This window comes from Etheostoma spectabile, chromosome 11, assembly GCF_008692095.1.
Source record: "Etheostoma spectabile isolate EspeVRDwgs_2016 chromosome 11, UIUC_Espe_1.0, whole genome shotgun sequence".
Taxonomy (NCBI): Eukaryota; Metazoa; Chordata; class Actinopteri; order Perciformes; family Percidae; genus Etheostoma; species Etheostoma spectabile.
In genome coordinates this window covers 2,481,495-2,496,374 of record NC_045743.1, presented here as the reverse complement: position 1 = coordinate 2,496,374, position 14,880 = coordinate 2,481,495, and the positions used below count along the sequence as shown (strand labels likewise).

The following is a 14,880-nucleotide window of genomic DNA, read 5'->3' as shown; positions in this document are numbered from 1 at the left end:
ACTACCAAGGACTGAAATGCTTCAGGAAAAGCTTGTTTCATGCTGAGCTGATCAAAATGACCACAGCTGATTACAGTTGAAAGTCACTTGGCTTTGTGTGTTATTGAGAAGGTGATCAACTACACCTGGTTGGGTTTACAAGTCGTTTTTAGTCACTACAACTCAGTGATTCTGTTTTTTTTATTTGTAATTTGTTCACATTTTTTTTCTGTCAAGTTGGTATCATGTCTTTCACTTGGATGTTATAAGTTGTAAATACAGTTAAATAAAACAAAAATAGTTTTTGTCCGTTTTCATTTCAGGCTGCAAAGCAACAAAATGTGATTTTTTTTTTTTAAAGGGGGGTGATTTTTTTTCTGGTTTTTCATAACACTTTCTTCAGTTACTCTTGGTTCCCAGAAGATGTCTCCTAATCACTCCATTGATCCTCTGACTTTTCCTCCAGTGTCATCAGGAGCACGATGTTTGTGGTTCATAGTGAAACGTCTTAACAACTATAAGATCAATTTAAGTGTGATACAGATGTTCATGTTCCACAGAGGATGAATCATAATTAATCTGGTGATCACTCAACTATTAATTTACCCTAGTGCCATCATCAGGTCAAAATTTTACTTTGTCCAGTATTTTAGTTAGTTATATAACCAAATGCTGCAAAACTGATGCCATTCCCATCATCCTTAGCTGTATACTTTTTTACATTGGTTATGAGAATGTTAAAAGATGTAAACATGGTAAATATTGTGAGCATGTTAGCATGCTGATGGTATTGTGTAGCTAAAGCGCTGCTGTGTCTAAGTACATCCTTATGGAGCTGCTTTGATTACTCTATATTTACTATATATGTAGCTTAATTACTCACTGCTGTATTCAAATTCTAAGTGGAAAACGTCAGCCAATGCTACAAATTTCAGTAATGACACAACAGGATGAGAATTTACGTATGCCTAGTTAAACTCTTGAATGCTTATTATGGGGATACATAGAATGAGTTGTATTTTTTTGCCACAGCCCTCCGCATCAAGACCGCCACTGTTTCAGGCAAAGCTATGTTGGTTTGAACACTGCCTTTATTATGCGTTATACTGTTAGAAGTGTCACAGCTGAGCAGGATCACAGGGCACATGACAGCTGTGACGTCACACTGTGGTTATTCTCCTAATACTGGAAATATACTCCCAATCTTTTTAACGTAAATAAACTTTAAATGCAGTTAAAAAAATGCTTATAAGAAATGTGTCAACTCAGGTCCTCTTTTCATCTATGATCCAGCAGTGGTAGTGGTATGTGTAAAAAAAAAATATCAATCAATATATACTATGTTACGAGTAACAAGCATTAAAAAGCCTAAAATACCAACAGTAAAACACTCATTATGCTGAATGGTGCATTTCAGAATGATACACATTATATTACTGGATTATAGCCTTTTGGATTATCTTTAGGCTATACCACATTGAGTTATGTTTCTTACATTATGTACTATATTATTTTATTTTGTTAATTTATTATTATTATTATTATTATTATTATTATTATTATTATTATTATTGTTAATATATGATTAATTATTAATCATGGTATTAATTTTCTGGTGTACACTGTTATTTTTCTGAAGTATTTAATGTACTTATAGTTATTTAATTTCTACTTTCTTATTTTAGTATCATGTATAGGCCTATATTACTTTATTATTGCAGCTGGTAAAGGTGGGGCTGGTTTTACTGCTAGGTAGCTTCCAGGTAAACTCCAAAGGGATCAATAATGTCTTATCGTAACCAAATGTATTACAATGTATTTAGATAATACTGTAATATTCATCTGAAGCAAAGCAACCAAAGTTAGTAAACAAATATGGTGGGGTAACATATAATATAAAGTATAAAGTAACAAAGTATAGAAGTAGCCCACTGTTATTTATGATGTTTGTTGGATCTATAATATATATGAGAAATATGAGTAGGCTGTTTGTGTGTTTTATCTTCCAGACAGTAAAATCTGATTAAAGCCACATTGAGTTCATTCACACTGACTATGAAAACTGAAGAGGAAACACCCCGAAAACGTCCAGCCGCGAGCACAACCTCGCGCGCTTAGTTTTGGCGGACATTGCGGGGGTGGAGAGGAAACACCGTTACACGCGCGCGCGCACACGCACACACGCACACACACACTCAAACACGTGTACACACACACACGTTCACACACACACACACACACACACACACATGCGCTCACACACACACACACTGAAGAGGAGGGAGGGTCTACGCGCACTCAGTTCTCAGTTTAAGTCAGATGAAACTTAATGTTTCTCTTCAGTTTCTTTCACTCAGCTGCACGTTTTGCGTCTGTCACGCAGCTTCAAGCCTCGTGCTGCCTCCTCTCCTTTTACGCACAAGACTAACTTGAGAAGCAACAGGAGGTTTCCCACGAGCGAGTCACACCGGGAACGAGGAGGACTTAACGCAGACTTTTTAAAACACACTCCGGTACTGATTCAACATCTGCCCGGTGCCCACTGGACCCATAGTCTGACCCGGGATATCTGCTGTCTGACCCGGGATAGCGGTACAGTAAACTCGCCGTTGGTTAGAGCGAAACAATTAATAAATTAGTGACAAAAAATTTGACTGACTGACAGAGTGATGACGGAAGGTTTTCAGTCATAAAAACAAAAATGTTCTGCTTCTTCAACGATATTGTGTCTACTGAATGTTTTAGTGTCGGTCAGACTGGAAAATAAGTCTGTAGACATTTAGTGGTCTTTTTAGACATTTTAAAGAGAGTTTACACCTAAGTTTTAAATGGTGACAGGGCAGCCCCAAAACTGCACTTAGATTCTCCCCCACCATGAAGATCTCTAAGAGTCATCTTAAAATGCGCTTCTAACCAGCTCAGGTCACAACACTGTTCTGCTTCTTTTCTATTGTGTTTGTTTCCTTCTTTTGTTTTTGTTTTCCTATTTGGGGTCAGTACAGCACTGTGGATCAACTGTTGTGTATAAGGCTATATACATAAAGTTTATTTGATTTTATTGATGATAAATAAAGAATCCGTAAATGAATTGTTTTTAATAAATAAAGAAATATGATAAGAGTAGGCTAATTGTTATGTTGTAGCTCTGCGTTCTTCCAGTGGTGAAATGTCCCCATATAGATCAAACTTTCATTAGGCCATATTGTTAAGAGTTCAGGGGACAGGACCGGACCAAGAAGTTTGGGGGAACTTGGCCAACCAAGTTCGTTCCTCCAACTGATACTGATTTTATGTCAAAATTTAAGTCTGAGATATTCATAATACATTTGATTTAGACTACTTATTTTATTAAATAACATGTGTTATTGTACAGAGCAGTTAAAATAGTTCAAGCTGTACTATGTTCACAGATGAGGAAATGTATATTGATGTATGTCGTTAAATAGCTTAGCTTAGCATGAAAAGTGCATTCAGGGCAATGGTTAGCTAGCTCTTTTAGATCAAAATCTGCCTGCCGGAGTACTTCTAATGCTCCGTAATGAACACGTTATATCTTGTTTGTTCAATCTGTATAAAAAAACACAACCCAGCTATGAGATGAATCATGGCCATAAAAAATTTGATTTTTTCAATTTGAAACATTTCGAAAAAAGAAAAAGGTGCAAGACCGTACATAAACAATCATAGACTGAAGCGGTAGCAGCTCACTAGCCATCGACTGTTTCAGTCCTTATGCATAATATGAACAGTATTTTCAGCATAATATGAACAGTATTTTCAGCATAATATGAACAGTATTTCCAGCATAATATGAACAGTATTTTCAGCATAATATGAACAGTATTTCCAGCATAATATGAACAGTATTTTCACTTCCTGGACACACTGTTGGGCTCAATTTTGCTTGGCCAGGAACAGTTGTTGGCGACCACTGGAGACTCCTGGAAGTTACTGTTCCATCTGGTAAAATGGTGATTTGTTGATTTTACACATCTGTTTCTTTTTTAAATGAATCAAACAACATGTTAATTAGTGAGCTTTAGAGGTGCTGGATGGTTTGCTAGTGCGTTCTTCCTCCTTCCATTCTTTATGCTAAGCTAAGGAACCAGCTACTGGCTGACATATTTGGCATCTTCGGGAACTTTAAGAGCACCACTAGCATTTTAAATAAAGGTCCGTGAGTTTGAACAGAATGAATGGCGAGGTGTGTTTTTAAAGATGGAGAGGCAAAAATTAGAAGTGTGTTCTGATCTTGTGTGTATCGATTGTTTTGTGTCTCTCTGGTGTCCCTGCAGTCAGTCCTCCATCATGCGACCCTCAGCGGGCAGTGGGTCTGCGTGCTACAGCCTGGTCCTGGTCCTGGTCCTGGTTCTGGTTCAGGTCATGGTCCTGGTTCATCCTGCAGCAGGATACAGTCTGGATCAGGATCACACTCTGGAATTCCGTGGCCCCCCCTCTTCCATGTTTGGATACTCAGTCCTGCTGCATCGCCATGGAGCTCACAGCTGGTATTGATCTACACTTGAACCTTTTTTGATCTTTTATTTATCCTTTGATTGTCTCTTAATATTGTTGATCTGCTAGTGATCTACTAATGATCCTTTTCTCAATGTACTTTCAGTCTATTTTGATCTTTTATTGATCATTTGTTTATTAGCATTTGGTCACTGATTGATCCTCTGTTGATCAGCTTGTTGGTCTTCCATTAACCTGCTATTGACGGTCTGTTGGTCTACTATTGACCCTTTGTTTATCTGCCAGAGATCAGTAGATTTAAATTAATTTAATTATCATAGTGATGCTCTATGAGCTGCAGTCCTCACAGTAGGACTGTGTCTGTGTGTGTGTTTGTGGGTGCATGCTAATTAGCCTGTTTTTGTCAATGAGAGAAGCTCTTTGATGCTTCACACACAGATGCCATTCAGACACTGAACAGACACAAAGACAGATCCTGTCTAACTGTCTCTCTGTCTGTCTCTCAGGTTGGTGGTTGGAGCCCCAGTAGCAAACTCATCCTTCAGTCCATTGGTTAGCTCTCCAGGAGCTATTTATCGCTGCAGCATCACTGCTGAGTCCCGACACTGCCATCCCATGCGTGCTGGTGTGTTTCTGTCTGTGTGTATGTGTGTGTGTGTGTGTGTATGTGTGTGTGTGTGTGTGTGTGTGTGTGTGTGTGTGTGTTTGTTGTTAAGTCTTATCTCCAGCATTTGAAATACTAATAACCTATTCCTCACACCAAACGTGCAAGGACACACAATATGAGCAAGATAGAGTAAAAGATGAAGTGCAATATATTAAATATTACTTACTCTACAAAGCAAATTCATAGATTTATTAGTCGGACTGCACTTGATGTTTCAGTATGAAGCAATACATCCACACAACAAACACGCAGTTTTTTTTTGGGACACAGAGCTCCTGTCGATTTGAGTATGATTAAACACGTCGGACTCAGATGTCTATCATGTTATGGATCAGCAGGTCATCTGTAATTACCTATAAAGACCGCATGTGTGAAACCGTTGAATTAATGGTGTGTGTGTGTGTGTGTGTGTTGGTTTTGTGTTTTGTGTTTTGTGTTTTGTGTGTGTGCGCAGACGTGCAGAACTGTGGAAAGACGTGCGATGCAGAGAGTGATCACCAGTGGCTGGGAGTCAGTCTGTCCAGACAACCTGGAGACAACGGAGGGCACATCCTGGTAACGCAAACACTTTCTCTCTCTCACTCACCCACCCACCCTACGCACACCTGCACCTCCCATGAAATGTATCAACATATCAGGGTGACAGAGAAGAAATCAGCATATATATACTGTATACTGGTGTTTGTTTTAATTATGTATTAATTTGATACATTTTTGTGTCCAAGTCATCATATCTGCATGATGTGTCTACAAAAAAGCGGAAAGAATTCTCAAAAAAGTTGAAGCACACTTCTTCGTCAAGGTACAAAAGTTAAGCCTTTGAGTGGCTACAAGACCAAAACATGTTAATCAAAAAACAAAAATGGGAAACAACATCTTGTATCAATGTTTGTAGGCTATACAGGGTTGTGCTGCGCTTCAGTCACTAATGCATCATGAAAGTAGTCTCCCAGCAACATTGACCAAATGTCAGTCAAACACACAGAGGCTTGATACAAAGGAGTACAAAAATAAGCTTACTGTCTTGTTTAAAAAAAAAGGAACATTTTGCCTTATAACTGCAGTATCAGTATAATTTCAATTTCCTTAAACTAAAACAAAAGTTAAAAAAAGCAGTCATTGACCAACAGAGTAAGTTTGTTAAGTCTTTGTTTGTTAGGAGGAAGCCTGTGAGAGAAGTGAGAACACTTATACTTATATTTATATGCCACATTGTCATAAATGCATACCCTAAATTACTTATGTTACTGATATTCATATCCAACTGTATAAGTTTCTTTGTTATGCACTGTATTTTAATTACTTTGTGTCTCTCACAATTGTCATGGCCCAAGAGCCAGGTCATGATTTATGGTTAAACTATTCACATCAGCAGCTGTATCCTCACTGTGTTAGACATGGGGGGTTGATAGTGTTCGACACATACAAACACGCATGCACACACACACACACACACACACACACAGACACACACACACACACACACACACACACACACACACACACACACACAGAGCCTCTGTCAGTGACATGGGTCATGAGAATAACAACTCTGCTGCAAACTTGTGATTGTGGTATTGTCCCTAATGAGTTCATGTCACATGGGGTGTGTGTGTGTGTGTGTGTGTGTGTGTGTGTGTGCATGTGTGTTTATGTGTGTTTACAGGCATGCGCTCACCGCTGGAAGAACGTCCACTACGCAAATAAAGACGGTCAGAACCACAAGCTGCCTAATGGAGTCTGTTATCGCTACGCCAACGACCTGAGACACGCTCAACCCATCATACCATGCTACAAAGGTACAGACACACACACACATACACACACAAAAGTTCACATTTTTTAAATTTTCTGGATGTCACGTCTATCTTGTGTGAGGGTGCATGTGTACACAGCCCCTGTTCAGCTTCAAAAGGAAAACATTAGGGTCTTATGTTCTTATTTGTGTGTTCACCTTTACTTCTCAACATGTCGTCTCTGTCTGTATCTTGCAGACCACCAGAGGAAGTTCGGTGAGGATTATGGGTCATGTCAGGCCGGTATTTCCAACTTCCTGACAGAGGTAATTAAGCTTCATTAAAATCCTGTTTTCAATATTTTCACCAGCAGACTAAATTTGATCCAACACTGCGGTCTTATGTATAACTTCCTTTTACACTTACATGATGTTTTTAAAACCTGTAAGCCATCTGCTCTTTTCTTATTCCTCATTCTGTTGAAATGTAGACATTTTATTATCACTATTTTAGAAAAGACAACAAAGACTGCCAAAACTTCCATTTTAAAGCAGCAAATAATACAGAAATCTTAATTTAGTGATATTTAGAGATATGGACCATGTATCAGCTTTACTAGAGATGTAGTTTACATTGTATCACACCTGCGTCTTTCTCAGGATCTGATCATCATGGGGGCTCCAGGGACGTCTTATTGGACGGGTTCAGTTCTGGTCTTTAACGCGTCCAGTGGAGGGATGTCAGTGTATCTGGATGACGATGCTGGAGCCGTCGGCTTCGGAAGCTACCTGGGTAACTAACACACCTGCTCCTAACCCTAACCCTACAGGTACTGCCAGATACAGTTACTACTACTGTTATTGAAACACAACCCCAGCCTAGGCAAATTATATACTGCACATGCTACTAGTGGTACTAATGTTCCTGCCAAGCAGTAAACACAGTTACCTGTGAGTCCAAACATACAGGAGAAGTATACATTACATACTGGAAGTACTGAAACTAGATGTAATATAGCAGATCGATGTTGAATCTTGATCCCCAACCCCAAGTTTTGTCCCAAAAACCTACATAATATATTATTATTGTTTTGATTGGCTGCATGAAAAACCGTGAGAAACTTTTAAAAAACAGTTTCAGCAGTTGATCCACAGATCAACTCTGACACCGGTCTACAAAAGCCCATCTCACATGATTCTGACTAAAGAGATACACTTCAGTTTCATTCAATATAGCTGGCAACACAGGCTTTTTAGTCTTTGGGCCCTATTTTCACGCTCTAAGCGCACGGCGTGAAGCAAGTGCATTAAGTGTCCAAATCCACTTTTGCTAGTTTGACAGCGGAAAAAAGATGGCCACAGGCGCATTTGCTTTTTAAACATCATGGGCGCGGTCTTAAAATAGCAAAGACACTTGCATCAGCCTTTGCACCGCACTGTGACAGGTGTAAGATAGGGCTCTTTATGTCTATTTCCTTCATACTCAGGCACATAGCTACAGTGATTACATACTGGACAGTGAGCACAGTCAAAATGCCACAGCAGTACTGTGGCTTAGACATTTAGACTTTAGACTTTTATTGTCCCCAGGGGGGTATTTTCTGTCACAAACACCGTATATTATGGACACAGCATGCTTACAGACAAACAAAAGTACGAGCTACTCTGATGATGTCCTGCCTGTGTAGACTGAAACCTCTTTCAAACATGCACTGCAAACCTGAAGTCATCTAGAAATAACACAACAGAGTTGTAGGTTAGAATGGAAATGTCCTAATCAGTTTGATTTGGAATAATACAAAAAGACGCAGCCACAGGGAGCTGCCTAAATGAAGATATCATCAAGGTCAACAGCTTTCACAATGCCATGTGGTGTGAAAAAACACTCGCGTGACTTAAATGTTGCTTCAACTTGCTTTGGTTTCTTATGGCTTGGATCTACATATTATTGCCATTCCTATCAAAAAACAACATCAGGGATCAATAATGTTGCAGCTTGAAGAGTTTTTTGGTTGAATGACATGACATGAGTGATGAGACAGTTTTCCTTTCTGTGCACTTGTTACTTATCTCTGTTTCAGTTAAGATCTTTCTTTATTGAGATCAATTTTAGATACAGCTGCTGTTGTGATGTTTCCTTTCATCCCACCTCACTGCTGGCACAGTGCCACTATCCTTTCTGACTCTTTGTCCTGAACATGTTCACATGTACAAACAGCGTATGTACAGGATATCTGCAGGTCTGAATGGATCCTAAAAAAAAGGAAAGTGTACCTGCTGGAGACAGTAAGGCTATTTAGTGTAATTAGAAATGATTATTATAAGGCTTGAAAGTACTGAAAAAATGGAATGTAAAAATAAATAAGTTTAGGTCATATCACCCCCACTGGTATTTCCTTACACTTAAATACTTGATCCACTGTGATCTTGAAACAAGTATTACAATGCATTCTATGTGGTATTAAAAAGGTCTTAAAAAGTCTTAACCCTGCAGAAACCCTGCCATACACCAGGATTACATTACATTTAGACATGGGTGTGCTGCAGAAAAACTAACTCAACTCTTGGTAATTTGTGCTTAACATTATAAACAGGAAGCTGAGCAGAAAGGTGTGATGTTCTTCAGATGAAGCTGCTTCTAGAAAAAATGTCTGAAAAGGCACAAAGATTGACAACCATCTTAATGTGTTAGAAAAGACAAAGATTGATGATAATAATAGAACTGATTAGCTGAGGAAAGGAGTTTGGTTTCAGCATATATATACATATATATATATGTATATATATGTATATATAAATATATGTGTATATATACATACATATATGTATATATACAGTATATACACACATGTATATATAACATATTAATAAATTAATATTTATATATACTATTTATATATAATATATATAAATAGTTTAATTTTTTATACTTATATTGTTTATATTCTAATACTTGACACAAGAATTCGTGACTTACACCTACAACACCAAAACAAATTCCTTGTATGTGTAAAAAACGTAATTGCAATAAAGCTTTTTCTGATTCTAATTTAGAAGCTGTGTTTGCAACTTTTTCTCTCACACGCACACACACACACACCCACACACACACATACGCATGCATGCCTTAACCACTGAACATCCAACCCTAACCCTATCTTGGTCACAGTGGTTTTTCAAATCTTAGTTTGACATTTTCAGTCTGGTACTTATAATAATAGTAAAATCTTTCTTAACGAAATGCAGAGGATTTGCTCATTTAGGCTGCCTTCAGTTATTATTGCTCACGTTTGTTAAAGGCCACCATCCAGGGTTTAATCTTTAAATATTATGGGTTACTTTCCACCACTCAAAAAGTCTGAATATGACATTGAGTCTTCCTCCTGTTCAGGTTACGCTGTAGGAGCCGGTCACTTTTTGAGTCCTGGTACTGTGGAGGTCTTGGGTGGAGCTCCACAGTACAACCAGAAGGGCAAGGTAAGACCTACATTTGTAGCCATTTGTCTGTCTGTCTGTCTGTTTACTGTTTACTGTTTACTGCACTGAAGTCTAATGTTTGTTTGGGTATGCAACACCAAGACAGTTAGCCTCATTGTCACTTCTTCTTGATGGTGTAGGGAAGACTTGTGATAAAAGTTGAGATGTTTTCAAGTTTATAGTTGATACTGTGTGTTGTGTTATGTAGTTGCGATGGTTGAAGTTAGTGTGTGTCTTTGTGCTGGGCAGGTCTTCATCTTTGTAGTAGACAACAACATGCTGCGGGTTGTCTCTGAAGTGTCTGGAAAAGAGGTAAGAAGCCGCTTAGCGTTAGCATCCTCCTTTCTATACAATGGAATTCTCAGTACTTAGCTTGTGTGTCTTTGTTGTGTAGCTGGGATCTTACTTTGGGTCGAGTGTGTGTGCGGTGGATCTGAACGCTGATGGTTTGTCAGATCTGTTGGTGGGTGCTCCCATGGCAACAGGCAGCATTAGGGAGGAGGGAAGAGTCCATGTGTACATCAACCAGGGGCAGGTGAGCACACACACACACACACACACACACACACACACACACACCACACACACACACACACACACACACACACACACACACACAAGCAAGAAACAGTGAATATTGATCTGGGATCGGGCTGTCGAGACAACATGGCCAACATTTGGATTAGTTGTTCTAATACACTCCTGTTCCATACAACATGTCAATTTCAAACTTCTGTCAAAAAGTCCTGTTGACACATCAATTTGTCGTCTGCTCCCTCAACTTCACAAACTGACTCTGTCTCAGGCAAAGCTGTTGGAGGCGGGGTTTCAACTAACTGGCAGCGACGCCTACGCTTCCCGGTTTGGAGAGACCATCGCCAACCTGGGAGACCTGGACGACGATGGTTACCCTGGTAAGTCCTTTTGATGCTACTAATACCTAATGCAAATACAATGCCTTCTGTTGTTACTACTAATTCTACTGCTACTATTATTGCTGCTAAAACCACTGCAAATAGTCATATTGCTACTGTACGCTCTACTGTTTTTACTACTCTGAAACTTCTACATTACATTACATTCAAAGCTACTCATAGTACTGCGGCTTAAGTAGTAGAAGCAATACTATCTTTAGTTGTCCACTGAAGCAGCTGGGGTTTCCCACTTAAGGGCACCTTAAAAGTGGTAATTAGGGAGGTTTAAGAGCAGCTCCTTGGCTTTCCACCCGTATCTGCTACCTCACAAATTACCCATCAATACTGCTTACTCTACTCGAATCTTCAATGACTTTTACTTCACTGAATGACCAAAAACACATAGGCCTACTGTTTGTGTATTTTATAGGTTTTTTACAAAGAGGGCACAAACCCCCCACCACCAACAGTAACTGCCACTTCCTGATAACTATCACTGACTTTTAACACAACGCCCTCACACTTACACACACAGACCCCCACCATCTGTGTGTCCATGTATGGGAGGGGCAGAATGTGTTATTTAGTTCAATAAAACTGTAATGACAAACTGTTTCTGCTCTGTAACTGAACCTGCCTTCTAATCTGCAACAGCCAGATAAAAGGCTGTGTGTGTGTGTGTGTGTGTGTGTGTGTGTGTGTGTGTGTGTGTGTGTGTGTGTGTGGTGTGTGTGTGTGTGTGTGTGTCTGTGTGTGTGTGTGTGTGTGCTTTAGTACTGTTGCTCTCTCTTTGCCTTTCAGAACCTCACATCTTCAAATGACTCAGGTTAAATATTAAAGGACCATGCTGGTGTTTTCTCATGTTTATGTACTAATCCTGGATACTTTCATCTTGATAAACATTTTCTAGCAGGGCCTTTCAAACACACACACACACGACACCTTTTATAAATATACATAATGTATAGTATACTTGACCTCCCAGAGGATCAATTTAAGTCTCCGAAGCAACACGAAATAATGGTTGACCGTATGGTCGGAGATTGATTTGTAAGTTTAAGGTTAATGTTTGGCTGATCGTGTTAGTGAATGGAGACACGAAGAGTCCTCACAAATACAGTAATAAAAAACGTGTGTGTCTGTGTGCGTGTGTGTGTGTGTGCGTGTTTGTGTGTAGATGTGGCGGTTGGTGCCCCACAGGAAGATGACCTAAAAGGAGCTGTCTACATTTACAACGGCAGAGAGGAGGGCATCTCACCAACTCCATCTCAGGTACAAATAACAATGATATGATATGATATATATAATATGTAAATTAGGCTGTAAATTGTTTATAATTTTGTTTCGCAATTAGTCATGATTGTCCAGGTTAACTCGCAATTAATAAAAAATGAAGGCACATTTTTCATACCACTATACCTTTTTAATGGTAGTGGTATTTGAGACTTTACTACCCCGCTGGCACCTCAATTCACATTATGGTGGCAATGTGGTGCCTTATAGGACCATCCTCTAACTTGATTTTCATATATAAGGAATATTTATATTACATTTAATCAGGATAGACTTTGTTAAATCCCAAGGTTGAATACACTTTATCTGTTCTGATATCCAACATGATGTGTGTGTGTGTGTGTGTGTGTGTGTGTGTGTGTGTGTGTGTGTGTGGTGTGTGTGTGTGTGTGTGTGTGTGTGTGTGTGTGTGTGTGTGTGTGTGTGTGTGTGTGTTTTCAGAGGATTACCGGGTCCACCCTGGGTCGTGACCTCAGGATGTTCGGCCAGTCGCTGAGCTCTGGCATTGACATTGATGACAACGGCTACCAGGGTAACCTGGACCGTCAAATTAGTTTCCTTTGTCACGACATCTTTCATATTGTACAATTAAATCAGGTTAAACTCTCTCGGTCTCTGCAGATGTGGCGGTTGGTGCATTCCTCTCGGACATGGCCGTGGTTCTCAGGTAAAACCACACGGAGGCTTTCTGTTCAAACAAAAATATTCCAGTTGTAGTTCTGTCTTCTTTCACACAGGTGTACAGGAACAAAGCTTCCTTATTTTTTCTGATTTGGAAGGAAATAAAATATACATTGCAGGGGAAGTAGGACACAACGTATTGTGGTCAGAAAATATTTTTTGTAGAAGCATATTCCTGATTGGAAACAATAAAATCCATCTAGTATTTTCAATCCTAATATGTAAATTGCTAACAGGGAATCATATGATTGTATTTCCGTCCCGTCAGCATGCTGTAATAAGTTCTCTACTGTGTGCTGTAGGACCCGTCCGGTGATTCAGGTGAAGGCGTCTCTGGCTCTGCCCCCGCAGATTGACCAGCTGGAGACACTGTGCCGAGAACACAAGACTCCAACTGTCTGCTTAAATGTTACCGTGTGCTTCAGTGTTAGGTCAAGGCAGTTCAGAGGAGCTATAGGTACTGTAAACCCAACTGTCCAGTATATACTACTTTATGTCCAATCTGCTAGTCCAGCCCCCTTAGATACTGTTGCTACACCTTTCAAGCTTTATATTTTTAATAAACGTTATTTTAGTAGAAGTATTCAACATGTGGAGAAAGGCTTGCTGTGCTTACTTACTTGCTATGTTATGATTGGTCAGTCATTGTTTGGGGGAGGGGTTTAGCAAAAGATCAATACTGTACAGGAGTGTACAACCATAGACCGTTAATATTAATATACAGTCAATGTGTACGACTTACCTTTTGATATTTAATATTGTTCTTCTCTCCTTTTCAGAGCTTCAATATAATTTGACCTCTGACCTCCTCCATAAACCATCCTTCCCTCATCGTTTCTATTTCCATGGTAACGGGTCGTCCAATAGCACGAGTGGGCGTGTGAGAGCACGACTTGGCCAGGTCACTTGTGCAACACATGTGGCTTACCAAAGGGTAAAACACACTCACGCAAGTGCAAAAAATGAAATGAATAGGTTTAATATGGGCATAATAATATATATACTCTAAGGGATTAGCTGTTGTGTTGCTAACGATGTGTATTCCTCCTCTGTTTCTGTTTCTTCCTTTTGCAGAAAGATGTGAGGGACATTTTTACTCCAGTCAAGTTTGAAGTTTCCTATAGTCACAGAGAAACAAACACCCACAAAGCCTCTTTCAAAACCTTTCCTCCATTAAAACCCATTCTGCAGCAGAGCAAAGGACACCAGAACACTGTCACCAACCAGGTACAGGCTAGTGCTAACACCAACCAGTTACCAGCTAATGCTAACACCAACCAGGTACCAGCTAATGCTAACACCAACCAGGTACCAGCTAATGCTAACACCAACCAGGTACAGGCTAGTGCTAACACCAACCAGGTACAGGCTAGTGCTAACACCAACCAGGTACCAGCTAATGCTAACACCAACCAGTTACCAGCTAATGCTAACACCAACCAGGTACAGGCTAGTGCTAACACCAACCAGGTACCAGCTAATGCTAACACCAACCAGGTACAGGCTAGTGCTAACACCAACCAGGTACAGGCTAGTACTAACACCAACCAGTTACCAACTAGTACTAACACCAACCAGTTACCAGCTAATGCTAACACCAACCAGGTACCAGCTAATGCTAACATCAACCAGGTACCAGCTAATGCTAACATCAACCA

At 39.6% G+C, this 14,880-nt stretch overlaps 1 protein-coding gene across 3 annotated transcripts in view; it reads left to right on the top strand.

Annotated features, from left to right (window-relative positions):
* The first annotated feature begins 2,247 nt into the window (after nt 1-2,247).
* itga4 (integrin alpha 4) overlaps nt 2,248-14,880 on the top strand; it is a 32,420-nt gene continuing 19,787 nt past the window's right edge. For 2 of the 3 annotated variants that reach the window (XR_004334089.1, XM_032529652.1), the window contains exons 1-17: nt 2,248-2,571; nt 4,275-4,487; nt 4,962-5,080; nt 5,577-5,677; nt 6,789-6,921; nt 7,117-7,184; nt 7,518-7,650; nt 10,249-10,334; nt 10,584-10,646; nt 10,729-10,869; nt 11,140-11,248; nt 12,426-12,520; nt 12,983-13,073; nt 13,163-13,208; nt 13,525-13,679; nt 14,002-14,156; nt 14,297-14,449. Coding sequence is in view for 2 of the 3 variants with exons in the window: in XM_032529652.1 (XP_032385543.1) it covers nt 4,288-4,487; nt 4,962-5,080; nt 5,577-5,677; nt 6,789-6,921; nt 7,117-7,184; nt 7,518-7,650; nt 10,249-10,334; nt 10,584-10,646; nt 10,729-10,869; nt 11,140-11,248; nt 12,426-12,520; nt 12,983-13,073; nt 13,163-13,208; nt 13,525-13,679; nt 14,002-14,156; nt 14,297-14,449 (1,848 nt within the window). In the remaining variant the exon portion in view is untranslated. The remainder of the gene's footprint in view (nt 2,572-4,274; nt 4,488-4,961; nt 5,081-5,576; nt 5,678-6,788; nt 6,922-7,116; nt 7,185-7,517; nt 7,651-10,248; nt 10,335-10,583; nt 10,647-10,728; nt 10,870-11,139; nt 11,249-12,425; nt 12,521-12,982; nt 13,074-13,162; nt 13,209-13,524; nt 13,680-14,001; nt 14,157-14,296; nt 14,450-14,880) is intronic. The other variant, XM_032529653.1, reaches the window with a different exon arrangement.